The sequence below is a fragment of the Nematostella vectensis genome, chromosome 3 (genome assembly GCF_932526225.1).
Source record: "Nematostella vectensis chromosome 3, jaNemVect1.1, whole genome shotgun sequence".
Lineage (NCBI taxonomy): Eukaryota > Metazoa > Cnidaria > Anthozoa > Actiniaria > Edwardsiidae > Nematostella > Nematostella vectensis.
Window position 1 is genome coordinate 8301284 of NC_064036.1, and position 21187 is coordinate 8322470.

The 21187-nt window shown below is 40.0% G+C and overlaps 2 protein-coding genes across 5 annotated transcripts; both read right to left on the bottom strand.

The window, feature by feature from the left end:
• Nucleotides 1-148: 148 nt before the first annotated feature.
• Nucleotides 149-8574, bottom strand: LOC5511233 (mediator of RNA polymerase II transcription subunit 15). 4 transcript variants are annotated; one of them, XM_032380582.2, is made up of 11 exons: nucleotides 8421-8574; nucleotides 7794-7871; nucleotides 7029-7067; nucleotides 4560-4691; nucleotides 3962-4333; nucleotides 3363-3578; nucleotides 2771-2890; nucleotides 2130-2470; nucleotides 1252-1978; nucleotides 757-875; nucleotides 149-504 (listed from the first exon to the last, which is right to left on the bottom strand). In XM_032380582.2, exons 2-10 carry the CDS (start codon nucleotides 7855-7857, stop codon nucleotides 757-759), a joined length of 2130 nt encoding a protein of 709 aa, XP_032236473.2. In that variant the 5' UTR covers nucleotides 7858-7871; nucleotides 8421-8574; the 3' UTR covers nucleotides 149-504. The 4 variants fall into 4 exon arrangements, with proteins under 4 accessions (XP_032236473.2, XP_032236475.2, XP_032236474.2 ...); XM_032380584.2 differs by lacking the exon at nucleotides 4560-4691; XM_032380583.2 differs by lacking the exon at nucleotides 2771-2890.
• Nucleotides 8575-11335: 2761 nt separating this feature from the next.
• Nucleotides 11336-19324, bottom strand: LOC116618104. Its single transcript, XM_048725761.1, has 12 exons — nucleotides 19174-19324; nucleotides 18290-18384; nucleotides 17636-17683; nucleotides 17530-17571; nucleotides 16934-17053; nucleotides 16685-16750; nucleotides 16464-16529; nucleotides 14183-14332; nucleotides 13350-13472; nucleotides 12738-12847; nucleotides 12254-12397; nucleotides 11336-11957 (listed from the first exon to the last, which is right to left on the bottom strand). Exons 2-12 carry the CDS (start codon nucleotides 18378-18380, stop codon nucleotides 11550-11552), a joined length of 1368 nt encoding a protein of 455 aa, XP_048581718.1. The 5' UTR covers nucleotides 18381-18384; nucleotides 19174-19324; the 3' UTR covers nucleotides 11336-11549.
• Between the last annotated feature and the right edge of the window lie 1863 nt (nucleotides 19325-21187).

Consider the following 21187-nt stretch of genomic DNA (forward strand, 5'->3'; position numbering starts at 1 on the left):
AGATCTTTATCTATATTCTTTATTTCTTTATATTATATTAAAAATATCTGCTTGTAACTTGAGAGAAATTATATATCTTTTTTTGCTTTGCTTTTTTTCTTCGGGAATATGGTTCCAAGGGTAATATAGAAAATAACAATTTGAAATGTTCAGGTTATATATATGTATCTTTATTACAATCATAATATGGCACAGCGAGAATAGCCCAGAAATATTTATTTAAAAAATAAAACTAGATATTTATTTTACCGAATTGATAAAGCAAGAAAATCAGCGTTTATTTAAGCGAACTCATAATAAAAGAAAGTATAAAGGCGGGTGTGGGCGAAGGGTACGGCGATAGCGACTTGTACTATGAAATCACAACCTATAGGTGTTGTTGAAAGTTGAATCTTTGATCGAGATTCCATATAGCCTTCCTGAACTATATCATATTACTTTCCCACGTGTCACGTTGCATCAGGAACCTCCACCGAAATTTTGTGCTTCGCATGACGTCATATCCTGTTGACAAATGACGGTATGGATCATTAGTTACGTCACATCTGCTGTGTTCGGTTTATTAATGTTTGCTCTTCCTGGCAGCCTCTAATTTTATGGAAAATCTCTTTACTTCGTAAAACGAGATGGTACACCAACTTAAAGAGACAGACAGACAGACAGACGGACGGACGGACGGACGGACGGACGGACGGACGGACGGACGGACGGACGGACGGACAGACAGACAGACAGACAGACAGACAGACAGCATACCTAACATAGTCCGCACATCTTCTTGCAGTTGGTCTGCAGCCAGGCCTCGCTACACATCCCTGTGTTGTAGGAGGAGCAACGCGTATCATCACCACACTGAGGCTCCGCAGGTGCGGCGTCTAGACGAATAATAGAGCGTGAGTACAGCAAGCAAGCTCTCCGAGAGAGAGCATTGAACAACAACAGACTCCTATTTATGCCCAGAGTAAAACAATGCAAAGGTTACATGCAAGCAACAGTATTTATATAATATACTATATATACTAAAATAGTTATTACCACCTATTTACATTTACAAATATTAAGATAAATGAATATTTTTTATTCCTTATTTTATTGTATATATCAATGCATTATGCTGGTATTTCTTTTCTTTTCTTTTTCTTTATTTTAACGTTAAATTTTTTTACGATGTGCTTGTTTTCCTTTTTTCTTTTGTTTTGTCATAGTTTCATGCTCTGCGCATAAATATGCTGATAAGTCCAGTGTCCTTACCGTTCTGTGAAGCATAAGTGTTGTACGCATTCTGTGACTCGCCTTGGGCCGGCTGCTGTGTCTGGTTGTCCTGTTGTGCAGCTTGGGTAGGCTGGGCTTCCTGTGGTTTTTGTGTCTGAGTATCCTGATATGCCTGTGTCTGATCGGCTGTTGGGGCCTGGTACTGTTGAGCTGCGGGCTGCTCTTGTGGTTGGGTAGCCTGTGTCTGCTGGCTTGGATAATCTTGGGAAGCCTGTGATTGCTGGCTGGCATAACTTTGAGTCTGCTGGGTTGCATCTGCTTGGGTAGCCTGTGTTTGTTCGCTTGCATAAGCTTGGGCAGCCTGTGCCTGCTGGCTTGCATCAACTTGGGTAGCCTGTGCTTGCTGGCTTGCATCACCTTGTATAGCCTGTGCTTGTTGGGTTGGTTCAGCTTGGGTAGCCTGTGTTTGTTGTGTAGCTTCAGACTGGGCTGCCTGTGGTCCCTGTATCATATCGGCCTGGTTTTGTTGAGCTGGTACCGCTTGGACTACCTGTGTATTTCCCGCCGCGGCTTCCTGGGCCTCAGAGGCCGCAGCTTTAGCCTCTAGTGCCTTTTCGGCACTGTTCAAGTCAGCCTGTCCTTGACTGACGCTAAGGATTTCTTTGTTGCTCCCCTCGATCACCTCGACCTTCGGCTCGCTGGTGTACTTTGTTCCCTTTCTAGGGACGTCAATCTCGATGTTCTCGATCATGTTTTTGGTCACGGTCTGTGTACAAGAGATATTCATTCACATAGTACAGGGTCTGTATTAACATAACGTGACCTTTTATCCTTACGACCAACCCATGGCCAATTTCTCTATACTCCACTGCTCACAAAATAGATAATGCGCTTGGAATTAACGTGCCTGCACTCACCTGCTTAAGTATAACCAGCGGCTTATCACTAGCGATACCAAGCGCGTCTGGGGGCATGATTGCGATCTCCTGAGGCTGTGGGACACCATTCACAAACTTGGGCTTTACGTGGATGGTATACTTGGCCTTTTGCGGCTTGTCGCCCGGAGCGGGAGCGATGAGTTTCGACATGAGACTGGAAGGGTCATCCAGATCTTTCACTTCGGTAGGGTAGAACTTGTTCTCTACCGGAGTCTCGACAGGCTTCGTAGCGGTTTCGGTGGATGTCGGCTGGGCATCGGCTTGTTTTGTTTTAGCGTCGGCTACTGCGTGCGTGTCGCTTAGCGTCTGTGACTCGTCGCCTGGAGACGAATGCAGCGATATCGCCAATGAGATTACTTACTGGACATCATTAACGATTAGTCGTGATGAGGCTGAAGAAGTTAAATCCGTCTCTCGCGGATTTGCGATTATTAACTTAACCGTTTGACGTTGGTGTGAAGGGCTTGAATGACTACGAAGATTTGATTAGCCTAACTGATACAAAGACATTTAAGCGGTTTGCGTATCACTACAGAGTTGGCTGAATACTCAAAACAGCTGTTAGCAGACTCCAAAACAAAGGTGACGAGGGTTATTGCGTTAGCGTTGCTAAAACTTACGTTTGCACAAGCCGCATTTTTTAGGACAGTAAATTTGCAGCCACGAGTCATTACATGCGGAATGAAGCACACCACACTGAGGGAACTTATCGTCGCAGTAAACCATGAATGGGTGGTTGACTAGAATGCAAGCCATTAACATGGTTAGATAATGATTTATAATATTATGCAGTTTATTTAAATGGACGGTTAGAAAGCAAGCCATTAATGATATATTTTTATACTTGATTGTCAGATACACGACAGAGCAACGCATAACTGACTGGAAAAACTAGGGGGCAGTTCCAATTCCACCTTGAAAATCTTTTAAGATTAAAAAAATCAGCAGTAGATACGGATAATAATGCCTTAGGGACAGACCAATAGAAAAGTTATGGGAGGGTTGGCGTTATTTTGTCTGCTTGAAGTTTTTTTTTCTGAAGCCTCAGGTTTACACGATTTTTTTTCTTGCTTCACAAAGCTCTGTGCGATGTTGTTGCTGTTTGCAAGGGGTGTCTCGGGAAGTTTCTAACCTTTGAATACATTTTCGTGCCCATTTGAGAGTAGCAAACAACACTTTTGAATAACAAGGTAACGTATTTCAAGTGTATACCTTCAGGTGCTTTGGGCGTGCCTTCAGGACAGTTGCCGTAGGGACACGGGATATGGCACGGCATATTTCCACACATGCCAAATCGCTTGGGCTCGTCGCTTGATTTCACTTGCTCTTCTCGGGCATGGTCATTCTGCGGCTGCGCTGTCATCTGATCAGCGGTCTTCTCACCGTTTTTGTTCATGACAGCAATGTACACATCTTTGCCTTGTCTTGCTAAATAAATCAGATTGACAATTAGCTTATCACATATTTTATTCAATTTTAATGTTTCTCTCTCGTGGTGTCAAGCTTTGTTTGTGACGCCACGGTGCGTTTTGGCAAGAAGTGCTATATCAGCAAAACTTTTCTGGTGGATTGCTTGAGGTGCTTGATGCTGCCAGATGCTGTGTAAAGTTTGATTAAAACTGTTGCCCAACACTTCGTCAAAACTCGTGGTCAACAAAGGGAGACACGACTGTCTTAGGTCTGCTAGTACACCAAGCAAAGCTGGGTTCGAGGCAGGATTATTCCGATTGACTCGGACGCCTTCATGCATCGGCAAACCCTAGTTGATTTAGAAAGCTGCCCCACTGAGAAATGTCCGTACTGTGGTTTACCTTGCTCATAAGCGCTAGCTGGGACCTTGACCCCCTTCAAGCTACCAGTACTATCACCCTGTGTGCTCCATCCCTCTAGTTTAGGCTGGGTCGACTCCGCTTTCTGGTCCTCCTGCTTCGCGCCCTGCTGGGCTGACGCATCCTTAGCATTCTCGTTCAGGAATGGGGGCCTGTTGTTATAGTCGTGCCACACGGCAGGTGTATTGGGAAAGAGAAAGTTGAAATGCTGGTAATGGCCGACATGATCGAAGAGCACTTGAGTCTGTGTTGGCTGGTAGGTGGGGTGAGGACTACGAGCCACTCGCTTCTTCGCTTGTTGTTTGTTTTTGTTGTAGTATACAACAGCAGGGGTGTGGATGACTTTCTTTTGTCCTGTAATTGGAAGTTAAGCTTAGCACACTATCACTATTAAAACATATACAGGGTGCGAATGTTGAGACGTCCAATCGGCAGATGGTAAGATAGGGAGCTTAATGGTTCGCGTGCGTCCAGTTACATTAACAGTCATGTTAAAGGGAGTAGTATAATACTCCATCTACCTTTATTCCCCAGTAACTCTGTCGTTCTCATTGTTGCGTGTTAATAATCATTCACTCACCACACAGCCCACACATCTTCATACAGTTGCTCTTGACGTACGTCTGTATGCAGTCGATACCCGAGTATTTGTAGCAGTAGGGGTGGTCCTCGCACACGCCCGTACTTCTAGTCAGGTCAGACCATCTCAAAACTGAGACAAAGGTCAAGTCATGTGATTTCACGTCATGTCATGTGACGTCGTTGTTTGTGTTGTAACGTAAGGTAACTTGCTTGTACGAAGCGCATACCATGGGGGAAGGGGGTATGCAGATGTGTTGAGGCCACATATGTAATAACCTGGCACATTTGTTATAACGGCCACATTTGTAATTAAGGTAGGCCACATTTGTAATAAACTATCTGATATCTCATGAAAGAAACATCGTACGACAACCAAACTTGGTAGGTGTCATTAAGGTGCCAAGGGGGGGCACCCAGATGGTCACGGGATATGCGACGTCATCGATGACGTCAGGTCTAGAAGGGCGTGCATTGTGATGCCTTGTGTATGTGTCTAAAAAATAACTTTTCGCCCGAGATAGATGGGCGCGTATGTAATGCCAGATGGACACTCGTATCATTGTAATCACCTGCTATCATTCTTATAACATGATAAGGCGTGCGTTTTATTATTATTGAGTTAAAATGATTGTTACTTTATTGAGAAATATTTGTAATTACTATTACTGTTGGGAGCACATTGATTGTGAGAATAATAGTTGGTTATCATTAATTAACAGAATTGCCCTTGTTTTTATCATGATGTGACTAAATAGGCATTTTGTTGTCAAGAGCATATTAGTCTTTCTTTCACGGGATAAGATATGATCCTCGATGTTTGCCTTATCGACTTAAGTTTGCATAATCGATGACGTCATTTTGATTAATTCTGTCGCTACGTCTTCCTTGTCTCTTAGAAAAATCAAATTCTTCTTGATTACCAGAAAACGTAAGGCACTGCCTAAAAGCTGAGCTCCAAACCAGAACTTTGATTATTTTTATCCGATAATTTTAATATGAAGCTTTATGACTGCTTGTGACGCTATCAATGAAGTCGCACACTACGTGATCTATCTGCTCTTCGATCTGCCTTAACACCTACCTAAGCTACTTGATATCTTCCGATTTTGGATGTCTGACGATGTTTCAACTTGAGATATGGATATTTCGATATCGTCGTCGATGACGTCGTCGATGACGTCATACATCACGTGACCATTCTGTCTCACCTTATTGACACTCGCATGGCATATTTTATGTTTGACAGCCTGACGATGTTTCTATCATGTAATATTGTTATGTTTATATTTATTTTTAATGACCTCCATGGATGACGTCACAAATCACATGACCACCTGGTTGCAACCCCTACATGACACCTACCAAGTTTGGATGTCATATAATGTTTCTTTCATGAGATATTGGGTAGTTTATTACAAATGTAGCCTACCATACTACAAATGTGGCCGTTATAACAAATGTGGCAGGTTATTCCAAATGTGACAGGTTATTACAAATATGACAGGTTATTACAAATGTGGCAGGTTATTACAAATGTGACAGGTTATTACAAATGTGACAGGTTATTACAAATGTGACAGGTTATTACAAATGTGGCAGGTTATTACAAATGTGGCAGGTTATTACAAATGTGGCAGGTTATTACAAATGTGGCAGGTTATTACAAATGTGGCAGGTTATTACAAATGTGACAGGTTATTACAAATGTGGCAGGTTATTACAAATGTGGCAGGTTATTACAAATGTGACAGGTTATTACAAATGTGACAGGTTATTACAAATGTGACAGGTTATTACAAATGTGGCAGGTTATTACAAATGTGACAGGTTATTACAAATGTGACAGGTTATTACAAATGTGGCAGGTTATTACAAATGTGGCAGGTTATTACAAATGTGGCAGGTTATTACAAATGTGACAGGTTATTACAAATGTGGCAGGTTATTACAAATGTGACAGGTTATTACAAATGTGGTAGGTTATTACAAATGTGACAGGTTATTACAAATGTGGCAGGTTATTACAAATGTGGCAGGTTATTACAAATGTGGCCCCAACAGGGTGCACGCCCCCCTCCCCCCCCCCTCCCCCCACACACTTCCACCACCACCACCTCTCTTAGCCCAGCCAAAAGCTGATTCATCTTCTATTGAAGGATCGTCAATTTGTTTTCCATATGATACCTATGACTGCGCCCCCCGGCCCCTCGGCATATTCTTGGTACACGCCTGGGTATACGCCTATCTTTCGACAAGGCAGACCAACTTAGGACGAAGGCAAGGGAGAAGTTAATACTTTGTGTGGCGTCAATTCATTTCATGTGAAGTCCTCCAATGTTTTGTAAGCTAACAAATTTTTAGTTTTGTGCAAGCGGATTATACAAAGTTCTCAAACGTCGTTTTTTTTTTAATTCGCTGTGCTGTAACATTTTACACGGAGAACAGTAAACTGCTACTATACACTCACCGTCTTTCTTTGATGCCTTTTGGATGTGGTTCCCTGTTGCTAAAGCAAACAAGAATTTTCCACGTCACAACCGTCCTCCAACATAATACTTTTTGTCATACACATGGGTGTAAAATAACATTAGAAACTTTTTAAAGATTATATTCTTAAAAAAATATTAAAATCGAGACTTTTTGCAACGTTGAAAATCGCAACATTTAACGTAAAATTCGACATTTATAGTTATTAAGTAGTAGGTCAGATCCGACATTTCATAAATAAGCGTTGACTACTATAAGCTAAGCTTTATAGCTAACTAAAAGTTAGTTTTCATAGCTTTTCTATATACGTTACATAATATAATTTGTTCACATTCCTCAGCTTTAGGATAGAACTATATAACTGATGGGTTTGTTTTGACAAAGTAATTTTACCGTTTTCAAAACAACCTGTTGATAATCGCTTGATAGCAATGAGATCAGAAGTCACACCTTGCAATAACACACAAGCCAATAGAATATTGAGAAATTTCCGAGACGATAAATTTTTATTTCTTTAACAATTTAATATTTGCATTAACTATTTTTGCAATGAAAAGACACTCTATTAAAAATTGACACCAAATATGCTTTAAATTATTGAACAAAAAATACCATCATCAAAAATGGCTACGCATTTTCTCTCTCAAGGATCAAATCATGGACTTAAAAAAAATCGTGTGCTGGCTAACTTTCAGTTTTATCGTATTTTTGTTCATTTTATCAGAAATTCCTCCGTTTTTCTTACCTCTAGCATCCGCTAGACACCCACAAACTGCCAATAGAACAGCTACACTCAGTAGTTTTCTCATGGTAACTTACTCTTCTGAAAGACGAACAAAACTTTAAACAAACCATGGCGACAACTGGTGTCCTCTGGCAGGTGACGGTCGTGTAAGAATGGCCGGTTTCCCTTTTCACATGTGTCTACCTCTTTCACCAGCCGTGAGAATCTATTTGCATTGAATTATCTGCTTTTTAAAATAATATTGCTGCTTCTAAAGCGTGTTGGATTGATGATTTACTTGTAGAAAGAACATAAATAAAGGCTAACTCAAACTCCTTTTTAAACTTAGGATACCCATTCCCAAAAACCTCCCATATCGTATTTTCCGATGCGTTTAATTTCTTTGTCTTGAAACACGTACCGTATCTTTTCAGATCAATTCATACTAGGAAGAAACGCGAAAGGAAAAAAACCTGTTACAAAATGTTGTATTATGTGAGAAATAAGCGACAGCACTGCTTTTTTTGTGACAGTCTTTCAAATTTCTCTACTAATGATATGAAAGAATATAGCGCCCTTCTATCTGTGATTAAGGAAATACTTTTAACTGAATTTCGCAGGACTAAAAACATAAGTAACATTACTTACCTTGAGTTATCGGTTTTGCGATCCGAGAATCAGAGAGTAACTGCGGAATTGTTTTGAATTTCAGAAAAATGATCAAATCACAAACAAAAAGACCAGGCCGTAAACAGCACTGTTACCCATCATGCCACTTGCGCCGCGCTGTGACGCGATCATTTGACAATAATAGTATGGTTGAGCGCATCACTGAACTGGCGCTTGCCTGTTGATATGATGTTACTGTACGTTGTTTGAAATAACCCATTTAATCTTAATATTCTTAAAGGGTCCAACTCACCCTGCCCACAGTGCATTGTGATGGTGGCAATTTTTGATGCCATCGAAATTCAAAACTTTTGAGAAAATGAGAAATTTACATGCTTTATTCATAAAAGATAAAAAAAAAAATTCACGTGCATTTTTTGGACATGTGCATGATTAAACAAAAACAAAGCAATGCGTTGTGGGCAGGGTGAAATGGACCCTTTATCATATAATTTTTGGATTGAATATTTTTGGATTGAATTTTATCATGGATTGGATTAGAGATTTTTCTATTTATGTTTTTATTGCAATTGTTAAAGTGAGATCGAAGGAAATAGCATTATTTTTTATGTTTACTCGAGAAAATGTGCAAAAAGTGCAACATATCAATCGAGATAAAGGTTATAAATGTTAATCTAATTCGTTATTTTGAACTTAATACTCTATAAAGATGTACTCGTGTTTTTATTTTATAATTATTGGTTATTGTTACATACTCGTCTAGTTACGCGTCTTTTCCCTGGAAGACTTTATTGTTTTTTTTTAAGGCTTTAATAGGCCTAACCATGGAACAGTAGCCAATGAATTGAATAATCATAGCATGTATGTATTCGGTAATTGTGTATCGTATAAAAGATGTACAGTGGAATCTCTATGTAACGGGCCTCCATAAAGTGGACACCCTTCTCGCGGGTAACTTAATGATATCTATACAGTCGAAGCTCTCTGAGCGACCGCTCTCGCAAGCGACAAGCCCCGATAACGACCACGATCACGAATCACCGATTGAATTGTCACACAAACTCTGTAATTCTAAGCTCTCGCTATGCGATCGTCGTAGACGCAGAAGATATTCTCATGACGAATGGCTTGAGTCGTCTACTTTGCGTAGAATTAATTGCTATTAAAAAAAACAACTCACCCTCATGATAAGTCAAATACCTAGTTTTAAAATCAAGCAATAAACCAAAATATCACAGCGTTGTTATTATTACGATAACTTTTAGATTCCATTTTAATTAAACTCCCGTAAGCGACCAACACCTATTGTTCAAGTTTTTAGCGCCCAGTTGTCGCTTATGAGAGCATGCTCCCGTAAAAGCTTCAACTGTATTTAACGGACACTTTTCACGTCCCGAAGGTTCCACTGTACTGGCTTGTTACTTTTGTGACAATGAATTAAATAATCATATAGCATGTATTCGGTAATTGCGTCTCGTATTATAGATGACTAGTTTCCCTCTATCTTATTTCATTTTTTAAGAGAAATATCTTTTAAGATTTAAGATTTAAAAATCTTATCCGGACCCCAAGCAGCGCACCGTTCGCAAAGGCGGCAGACAGGAAAGGGGGGGGGGGGGGTGCCAGCATTGTCACATTTGATAATCATATGAATTATCCATATTTCATTTTTTTTGGATAGATTCCTAAAATCTCCCCACCCAAAACATGCCAGGAATGTAGTAACCATTCGCACATACCAATTTCAAACAATTTTGCGGAATTCTGTAAATACATTCTGATCCTGTAAGTCGGCCATCTTGGGTGCTCTCGCCTATATTCTGATCTTAAGAAAAATATCGGCACCATTTCGGGCCAGTAAGGAACGCTAGCATATCACCCTTGCTTTTGTGTATGTTATTGCTCCGACTGGTGGCAAGGCGGGTATATCCATGTTCTTTAAAAGTTCAACAGGAGACAGGAGCACTAAAAAACAATGGTTTTTTGAGTTAAGGACTCATAACAAAATATACACCCAAGTGGCTGCGGCCGTCACACCGAATTGCGACGAAAAAAAAATAAAACATTTAAATTAAAATAATCCCTTTCTGGGTGATTTGTAAGCGCTTTTGTTGTTATTGTTTTGCCGCCAAAAGCACGCGCGAGTTTGCCAATGAAAAAGTCACGTGATTGCTTAGTTCAAGTCGCCTATAGATGCAGCGGTGTGCACTAATTGTTTAAGCATACTCAAAATACAGAGAAGTGGCAGGGTATATGGGGTTCGATTGGGTCACAAAAACACATATGAGTTCCATTTCTGCGATTTTTAGGTAATTTGGTCAGCCCAAATATCATGAAATGGAAGGCCTCAGTAGATAAATCTGTGGCGTAGATCGAAATGCCGGGGATGTATTTTGTGTGTGTGTGTGAAAACCAGGCTCTCTACATACATACCCGTAGCGAGCCTCGAATTATTGGGGGCACGATACAGAAACATTAAGAAAACAATGGGGGGGGGGGGCACAGCCACGCCCCTACTGGTCATTTCCTTATAATTTTTGAAAAGATTGGGGGGGGGGGGGGCAACGTGCCGCTAGTGCCCCGCCCGCTGCTACGGCCCTGACATAGGATATTGAATCCCTTGTTGTTCAGATGAATACGTTAGATGTTGGTCCCATCTTTTAAACCTTGCTGCTCAACATGGAATTGTAAGAAGTTAAAAAAAATAGCTTTCCACTGCTGTCCTTTGGCGCATAACCAGATGGGTAAAAACTTAATCCTCTCATTCGTGTAAACTGCCTGGTATGGTACGAATGCATTCAGGGCAACCTAACTAAGGCTACAATTTTGCATAAAGTCGGCCCTCATTCCTTTTCCAATTCCTTTTTTTCTCACCTGCTTCTTTAACCACACACACTTTTAAGTGTGATATTAAAATATCAGAGTGATATTGCTTTTGTTATATTATTTTTTATTGTAATTTTTTCACATTTATATTGAGACTAAAAAAAAGAATGCAAAGCATTGAATTTACCTTTACAGCGCAAATAATTTTTACTTACGTTTTCAACTGAAACATGGTTTCATGTAAAAATGCACTTTCTATTGTGTGAGAAATACCAGCATTTAAACACGAAATGATACAAAAGGCATAGCTAGGGAAAAAATCTAGTTCTTCTTGGCTTTGGTGGCCTTGACAACTTTGTTGACTGCTGGTTGAGCTCGGACAGCGTGGTCTGCTTTCTTGGCAACATCCTTGGCGGCCTTGGCAACGTTCTTAGCAACGGCCTTAGCAACAACAGGTTTTGGTTTTTCAGCGACAGGGTCGGCTTTCTTGAGAGCTTCCTTTAACTTTTCAGCAACAGCTTTTAATTTCTTGACAACAAGATCAGCTTTCTTTTTTACAACTTTAGCCACCTTAGTAGCAGTTGCCTTAGCAACCGATTTTACGGGGTTTGTAACAGGTTCAGCCAGTTTGCTAGTGGTCTCTTTCTTGGATGGTGTCTGAATGATGGGTTTTGCTTCCTTAGTCTCTTCATCGTCTTCTTCGTCTTCTTCAGGCTCATCTTCCTCATCCTTAGAATTAGAAAATATGGCGTTATTAATGTCTTGTTTTTAATTTTTTTCATTTTTAATTTACTTCGTACCACTGAAATTTTACTCTATTTATTGGTGCAAATGATTTTTTTCGCAGATCAATGGAAATTTGTATTTTGTAGAAAAAGACGTTCTCGAAGTCTTATAAAGTGGAAGAAAATGGACCAAAATCGGAATATTTACAAATCCTCCTATTCTTGCAATACGTTAAACTCGACTTAAACTCCTTTGATTGATACAATGCTATGAAATCGTTAAACACATCTACTTACTACCTCGGCACCGGAACCACTTCCAATTTTATTGTCATCAGCACTTCCGCTATCGTCACTGCCGCTGACCTCTGCGTCTTCTCCCTTGGGCTCAGGCTTAGCTCTTTTAGGAATGGCGTTCTCTTCTTTCTGTTGCTCTGACTGAAGCTAGAATGTCAAATTATTAGATGTAAATATCAACATGATTATGTATGTTGTTAGGGTAGGGAGGTTATATAACACTTTCCGCTAAATGCCTATGGTTTAGAAATGATTGTCACATAAAAAGGGTTTTTTTTTTCGACGAACCGTCGCAAAAGGTCTTAAGATTGGATGCAGGCTTTTGGAAAGGTGTAGCATAAACAGGGGGTATGCTAGCAGATTTTAACTGATATCAAACAGGATGGAACGTAATATATTTCATGCGTGGGATAATTAGCCATTACTTACTTCCACCCCCTACTCTCCCCCCCCCCCCCTCCACCCACTGCTGTCGTGTATCAATTACCTTGATTTGCGGAGCTTCTTTTGATGCAGACTTTGGCCGAGTCTCCTTTGTGAGCTTGTGTACAATAGATTTCTTCTTACCAACAAAGATGTTGGACACGCCGACTCGTGCTGAAATTATGTCATTATCATAAATCTAAGAAAACTAGATGTCTTATGATATCATAGAATCGTTGTCTAAGAAAACTACGTATCCAATAATATCATACAGTCGCTGTCTCAGAATACTAGATGTCTATGATATCATAGAATCGTTGTCTTAAAAACTACGCATCCTATAATATCATACAGTCGCTGTTTTAGAATACTAGATGTCTTATGATATCATAGAATCGTTGTCTAAAAATTTAAGAAGTCTTTTGTCCTCCTTTGTTTTGGACGATGCGAAAGTTCTTCTAATCTATAACTTTTTGTCAAGAGGTTTTATGCTTCCAAATTTACCCTTACATCCTGATTTGCACTCTACGTTAATATATATTTGTTCCATAAATAAACAGTGATCGGGTGTGTGAATCATCCCCACTTTCGCACCATACGGTTTTCTTTATTTTTGTTTGCCTGGTTGTTTTTCTCTCCTGTTGACGTGTATGTGTGCGTGTAATTGTTAACTCACAATATGCGTTGCCCCCACACTTGTTCTTGCATGTCTCTTTGACCCAGTCGTGGACGCATTGGTTCTTGGCCAGATGCGCGCAATGGTCCGTGTCTTGTCCGCCGAGGTAGACGCCCAGGGGTACTAAACACAAGAACAAACCACGCACCTGAACACTCCCAGTCATACAAATAGAGAGTGGCGATGCGACACGAGAGGTATATTTCGTTTGTATACAAGATGGCATTCAATAACCTCTACTGTGTAGGGATGTTGAAGGATGTTGGCTCAATTTTTGTTAAGGAACAAAAGTTTTGAGATGAACATTGCAATACTGATAAATATGTACTTTCTTTAATGCTTTTTCCAATAAACTAGTGACACCAACATAGCGTGAAACACTTAATGGAATAAAGATTATATTTTTATATGTGTCGTATGTCTCTTGATATTATGGAAAAGTTTGCATCTTTCTCATTTTTCATCTTTGTCATTTTCTTGTCATTGCTCTTTTTAGCCATGTGACATAGAGATTGTAAAGTCTACGGTTTTGCGTAGCGCCCCTTTATGTGACAAATATTTCATATCAGTTTTGTCAGGTGCACACTAGTGACATAACGACATAATGACATAGGCGCGTGCACCCTTATGTTCATATGTTCAAGTGTGAATGGTTCGACATTTTGACATAAGCCCAACTCAACGACATGAACATAACGACATCAGAGAAAAAAACGGCTGAAAAGAGTGCGCGCGCCTATGTTGTAATGTTATGTCGTTATGTCACCGTGTGCACTAGGCATTACTTTACCAAATGCTGCAGTTTTGCAGTTCTGATTATATGTAACCCTTACTGTGACAAAGGTTGCAAGTCTCCCTGCAGTTCTTCTGCATGTAGAAGTCTCTGCACTGAGGTGCCCGTCCCTCGGCGCTCATGGCAGATGGCATGAACGTAGCAGTATAGTGGTGACAAAATGGGCTGTAGTCTTCGCATGGATACAATTCTAAAACAACAGTAATAATCTCGATCTTAGTATATGATATACCAAAAGCTGGTAGTCGACACTAGTAGTTTTTATTTAGATTTCTTCAGTATATTCAATACTTTATATAAAGGTTGATTTATTGCTGCTCTTCCATGAGTGGGTCAGCGGCGTAGCCAGGCGATTTAACAGGGGGGGCCCAAGGGACTTTAGATAATGTCTCGTACATTTACTGTATTTTTGGCTGCTGAAATGGGGGAGGGGCTCCCTAGGCCACCCCCTTGGCTACGCCCCTGTGGGTGCTCCGAGTCCTGTCAAAATTGTATTCATCACTTCCATCTACAACAGAAAAAGGATATGGTATATATCTAAACGCGAAGTTTCGGTATAAAATTCCTGGTCAAGGGCAGGAGAAGCAGACTCTGCTCTAAATTCTAACAACGAAATTCCCTCAATTTTGCCCGAGCAGGCCCGGACTAATTTTAATTTTATTAGTAGGGCAGATTTCGGACAGTAGTAGTCCAGGGTAGTAGCTAAAGGAGTCGTCCACACAAGCACGGATTCAAAAGTATCCGGATTTGTTTCGCCGAAAGCGCATCACTTGATTCGTGTCCACACTATCGTTTTAGTGTGTACCGTGTTAGTGTGGACGGCCCCTCAGATAACGCAATAGCTGGAGCGTTTTTTTTTTATTTGAACATGGTTAGGAGCCGACCATTTGACTTTTTTGAAAAAAAGTTATCCTGTACGGCCCGAAGGTCCGAAAAAAATATCCTGCACCAATAGGTGGACGAAAAAATTTTCCTGCATCGCTCAAATGCAAAACCGTTTTCTTGTCTCGACTCTCTCAATTTTCTTCTGAAATGACTTTGCCAGGGGGCACTAAATTAATTTGTTGCTAAGATAGGGGGTCAACCACAACTTTTTCGCATAAGAGGGGGGAGTAAATGTTTGTTTTGTATCCAGATTTATCAAAATTTGAAGGTATCTCTAAAGTCAAAAACGAACCGCCGCGTATAACAATCTCAGGTCTATGGGTCTCTGTTAAGTTATTTTTAGTTAATTTATTTTTAGTTAAATATTGGTAAATCCATTTTAATCATTAGACCGAAAGAAGAAGATTCCAACGCTGCTCTGGACCTTTTAAAGAAACTTCTGAGATTTTCTGTTGAGCTTGTTGATCCTTAATTGTATATAAGCAATATATAAATTAAATTATTTTAACAACTTTTTCCCAGACATTTGGTGGTTTAGTCCAACTTAGCTAAATGTGGTACTGATGTTTATTTTAATTCCGAAGTAGAATGCATTGGGAAGCAATTTACTACACGTAGAATGTAGGAGGAAGGAGGGGGGGAAGGGGTCCTACGCAATTTCAATTCTAAGCTCATTTTACGGACACCTCTCCTGATAATTATTGCACAGTCCCTAAATATAAGCATTTAATCGCATTGCTTGTACGTGACATTTGGGATAAATACCACAAACCACGAGTGGATGTCGAAAATGTTTTGTAATTTCGAGTCGCTTCAGGGCTTGTCTTCTTTTTTAATTATCTCTAGCAGCTTCAGGTACGGTCACCCCTCCCCTTAAGAATCACTACCCTCCCCCCAAGCCCCCGACACACACACCTGATAAAATAGTTCACAGGAGTACAGATCTTTTTTCATTTTTGTTAAATATGCACAAATATATTGTTTGGCAATTTTGTAGCCTTAAAAACAACCTGTGAAAACGATTTGTATTTCCAAACGATTCCTATTTTTTTAGTTCAACTAATAAAGTCCATGCAACTCTTTCTAGGCAGAAAGATTTGTCTGTGTAAGTATACATCAGCCCCATACACGCATGCAAAAATTTCCCCCGGCTTTAGATTTACTGGAAAAAATATCCTGCAGGCCTATTACTCGATAAAGAAATTTTCTTGCACGCCAAATGCTTTAAAAACACTTGCGCACCCAAAAAAGCCCCTCCCCCTCCCCCCTCAAAAGTCAAATGGTCGGGCCCTTACAGCGTCGCAAAGGAATTTCGTGGTCTAAAATTCAGCCTAGCAAACTCAGCGACTATCCGTTCCTGCTGAACTCCTGGTGGTTGACTGCTCAAGAATTTTAATACCGTAAATGCATACTAAATTACTTTTATTTTTACTTACTCTTCTCCAGCTTTTTGTCCTCGAGTTTCTTTTTCTTTTCATCCTCAATTTTTTTTATGTCCTCATCTTTAATAGTAATTAAATCAGACATGTCAACCTTTTTGAAAAGAGGGTTAAAACAAATATACAGAGCTGAGAGTTGCACGCTCTTCTCCACCAAACTTTCCACGGGTTGGCATAGCAACACCACTAGACATAATGTCTTACTAGTTAGCACTTACCACTCAGCTTGACAAGTTTAAAGTGCATTGTCTTCTGGGGTTTGACTTCTACCACAGGTAGTCCATCTAAAAGCAAACGCAGAGATGAGTCGTCAAGAGTAGATTTTTACCCGAAGAATTATTTCCTCATTTAACCTTTAACGTATCACTGCTGCTGATGGCGTTTATTCTTTTACATCGGACGGAAAATGACCGGACGATAAACGATTATTTTATTTCGGAATAACATTAATAATGCTGCTTTCTCACCCGATACTGGTTTGGCGACATGCTGGGCAGGAGCCTGGTCTTGTTGGCTAGCCTCTGGGTATACGGCATTTGTCTGGCTGGCCTTGGGGTATGCGGCATTTGTCTGGTGTGCTGGAACTTCTATTGACAGAGAGGATTTCGGTAAGAGGGCAGAAGGAATTCAATAATCCTTCAAATAAGATAATGAAGGTAAAAAAGGAAGAAAATGAGGTTTGCTCAGGTAAAATTAGGAGCCAAAAGGTGTGGTTGGCCAATAAATGATGTGAAAGGTAAGAGAAAGAGCACACACAGTTTAGATAAGCCAAACCTCTAAATTGAATGAATTTGGCTGCTTATTGTATATGATCTTTCGTAAGAATAAGGATAAGAAATAAATTGATCTCATCCAAATTTTCATGTATTCTATAGAAATGAGATGAAATGTTCTGCAGTTTTCCATTTTCCATTCGACAATTGCACTGGCATATTTTTTGTAAAATAGATGTATACAACCCTTCTATTTCCATCTTTCTTATTCCTTCTTTTACTCCAAACATCTGTGCTCAGTCTAGGAAGTCTACAAAATAATTGTTCCAACAACTCATAGCATTTCTCACCAAGTTTGATAGCCTTTACTTTCTTGCCTCCGATATTTAGTACTACAACAGAGTAATCAACTATTAGTATTTACTTTCCTTTGTGCTATTCATTTTTGTTCGGTACCTGGGGCGCCTGGGGGGTCATTCTTGTCCTTAACAACTACTGCAACAACTGCAACAATAACAAACAAAAGTTTATTCATTCATTGGTTCGTTCGTTTGTTAGCCCCCAGCTACACGCCTCGGAATGGCTATATTAGGTATTATAAGCCACTTTATTAAGTTATCTGGACTTTAGTTTCTTTCAATAGAGGAACAACACCCGATTATTTACAAAGGAGAGGTTCCTATAAAACGTTTATTCACTTGCCCTTTTAAAAACAACATATTTCCGGAAACTGTACCCACAACCCCCACTCAAAACCTTACTTATCAACCATTGGCACGGTTCTAAAGTTATTGTCGTGTAGGCGCATGTCAAGAAAGGTGTGTTCTAGGGGCTCGGACCCCACCCTGCTCATGTGTCGAGGTGAGAACTGACATAGTTAACCGCTGAATCAACGAATTCGACTCCGGTCCCATACAAGCTCTTTTGGCAATCGAGTTAGGTGATTTAGCTGTGTATTTGGATAGAAAAGATAGTCAAGTGGATTATAGCTTATAATGCGAGAAAACGAATGCCATTTCAAATTCAACAGTTCTGAGGTCTGTTCTGACGGACCCCGCCCTTTCGCTGGACACGCCCCTGTTGTTGGGAAAGTAGGATCTCCGCCCTGACCTGTATGTTCCCCGGCTTGTACGATAGTAAGTACCCATGACACGAACACCAAGCAGCCTAGCACGGCTGTTACCCGCTTCGACGTCATCATGAGTCTGTGAAACGTCAATCAAATTATTGATATAGACGTAGCGGTTTTATGAATAATCTTAAAGAGCTCTTGTCAGCCATACATTTGTTGTTGTTTTTTTGCCATTATTGGAAGACAAAATGCAGAGAAATCTCGATATAGCCTTCTAGAAACAGGTCTATACTTCATTTACCAAATTTAATCCAAACATTACAACATTTTCCCCTTATCATCAAATGGGAAATTATGCATTCTGACAATAAGTAATTTGCAAGGGTGACAATATGGCGGCTGACAAAGGCTATCATCCAATATAGACGGTCTAGTCGTATTGCTTGCATCAGTTTTAGATGTATATTAACTTTGTACTTGACAGAATTGAACCATTAGGCATTTGTGATTAGGTATATCTGAAAAAACTAGGTCTCTTTTTAAAGATTTCATTACCCATAAATATGAGAAACTTTTAATTTTAAGAGTTTTTTTTAAATAGCTATGTTATAAGACACTTTTTATTGCCTCATCGCAATCGAACCCTATTTTAAGGTTACGGAGATTGCAATGTTCGCAATTGCTCTCTTGATAACTGACAGATATCAGAATGATAGATATTACTTCTTTGTAAGAGTAAACACACTAACAAGATCTCTATTCTCGCCTGGAAAATTTTCCTGAGATAATTACTATCACAATAAAGATGCAAACTTCAAACAATCTTTTCCTTCTATTATGTGGAAGAACAGCCAGATTTTCTTTCTCATAACTAAAGGTATCATCTTATTTGAACCCCTCTGTTGATATCCACTGACCTTACCTTACGTTGTTCAAGTCTTCGTCTCTTTTGCAAAAAGGACGAGTCGACCAGCTCTCACTAATAATAGATAAGACCTTTTCCGCTCTATCACTTTCTTGTTTACGATAAATGGAGAAACACTGGCAGGTTCCTGCTGTTTGTTTTGGTTTCCGCTCGAGTCTTATAGGCGAGGGCTGGGTTGTTTTGGAATAAGTATTCTTTAAATGCAGGTAGCAACAGCGGGTGAATTTGAAAAGGGATCAATGGAGCAAGAAATGCTTTTGTTTTCTTTGTTAGTTTGTGTGTCGTCCATTCAAAATCCTTTGTAGATTTTGAAATTCTCATAGTACCGCCGAATGACATGGGCTGCTAGTTACCAATAGTAGATCAAAGTGTTTGACGTCACACTCGCCATGACGTTCATTTTGGTCTGTAAGTTTAAAAGCCCACGTCTGGAGCAAAGAACAGTAGCAAATCTCCGAGAGGCGAGGGACTCCAGCATATGAATATGAAAAAAATTACAAATTGATTAAGGATAAAAGCATTAAATCGCGTTTAATACAAACAGATACATAACTATCTAATTGGTTGAAATTAACCCTGCGCACAAAGTAGAAAGGCAACAAAAAAAAAAAACGCAACGCTATGAAGGGAATAAATAATGATAAGTAATGATGATTATATAACGAGGACAAAAGTAGAAACAACAATCTCGTAAATACCGCAAATAAATACATTTATGTAGAGTCGAAGAATTGTACACCAATTCTATTCATTTAAACGCTTATTTAACATAGTAATGTATTCCACCCCTATAACTGTACGTACCAAGGGGGTTTGTCTCTTTTTTTTATTTTTCTGTAGTTTATGTTGTTAAGGGAGCGTCCATAATTACTGGGGGGGGGGGGGTTGGGCCGGCAATTTTGCAAAACCCTGGGCTAAAAAATTTTGGCCCCCCCTCAATTACAAGCCCAAAAATCCCCCCCAAACCGGGCGCCCAAAAATGTCGACGACATTAACAACGTAATTCTAGGTTTCGCAACATTTTGAATTATTCGTTTTGTTCAACTGATTAGAACGGGCAGCTTTCAGGCTTTGTCTTTTCGGCGCCCGAAAAATGTGACCCCCCCCCCCCCTCTAATGACAGCCCAAAAAAATGAGACCTAAATCGGCGCCCAAAAAAACATAGCCCCCCCCCCTACATATTTGCCCCTCCTCCCCAGTAATAAGTGACCGCTCCCTTATGGTGTTGCGTTCATCACTCGGTATATTTTTAGCTTGAAAAGTAACGGTTTAATTAAGGTATTAAGACAAATCAAATCCAACACCTCACAACTGTAAGTTGGGGGTAGGTTCAGTCTCTAGAGGCTTATTCACTGTTCCAAATTTCATTGATGTTTTACAAATTTGAACAATGTTCCACCATTTTCTTCCCACATTTGTCATGGCCTTTATCTGCCGAAAATCGAAACAGCACGGTTGTCTTTTCTTCGCAGGATGATCTTGCTCTCCCCCTATCATTTCTAGTCCCTTGGTTTCTGTTGACTGTCCAACACAACATATACCTCCCCAGCAGCTGTGTGCGATACGCAGTATCAAACGCAAACAGAACACAAGGGTTGATTGCACAATTGCTATGAGCAAGAAAATACATCCAAAATTTTATATCACATGAGAAAAAAAACAAACCAAATTTTGGAAGAATAAAGTAGGGACACCAGCAAGCCAAGAAGAAGACCAATATAACAAGCATCATGAGAAGGAGCTTCTTCCCTGCTTTTTCTCGGCGAGCGCGAGACTTGTCTTGACCAAGGGGGGAACTCTTGAATACAAGCCATAGAATGATAGTTATATAGAGAGCGACAGTGATGGCGAGGCAAGAAAAGTAGAGGAACAAGCCCACGTTCACATATACAGGGAAGTAATCTTGGAAGTTTTGTTGAAATTTCGATAAACAACGGAATTCCTTAAATTCCTTGTAGTACTGCAGTACGGGCGAAATTAGGTATGGAGAGCGAACGATGATCGCTAGCAG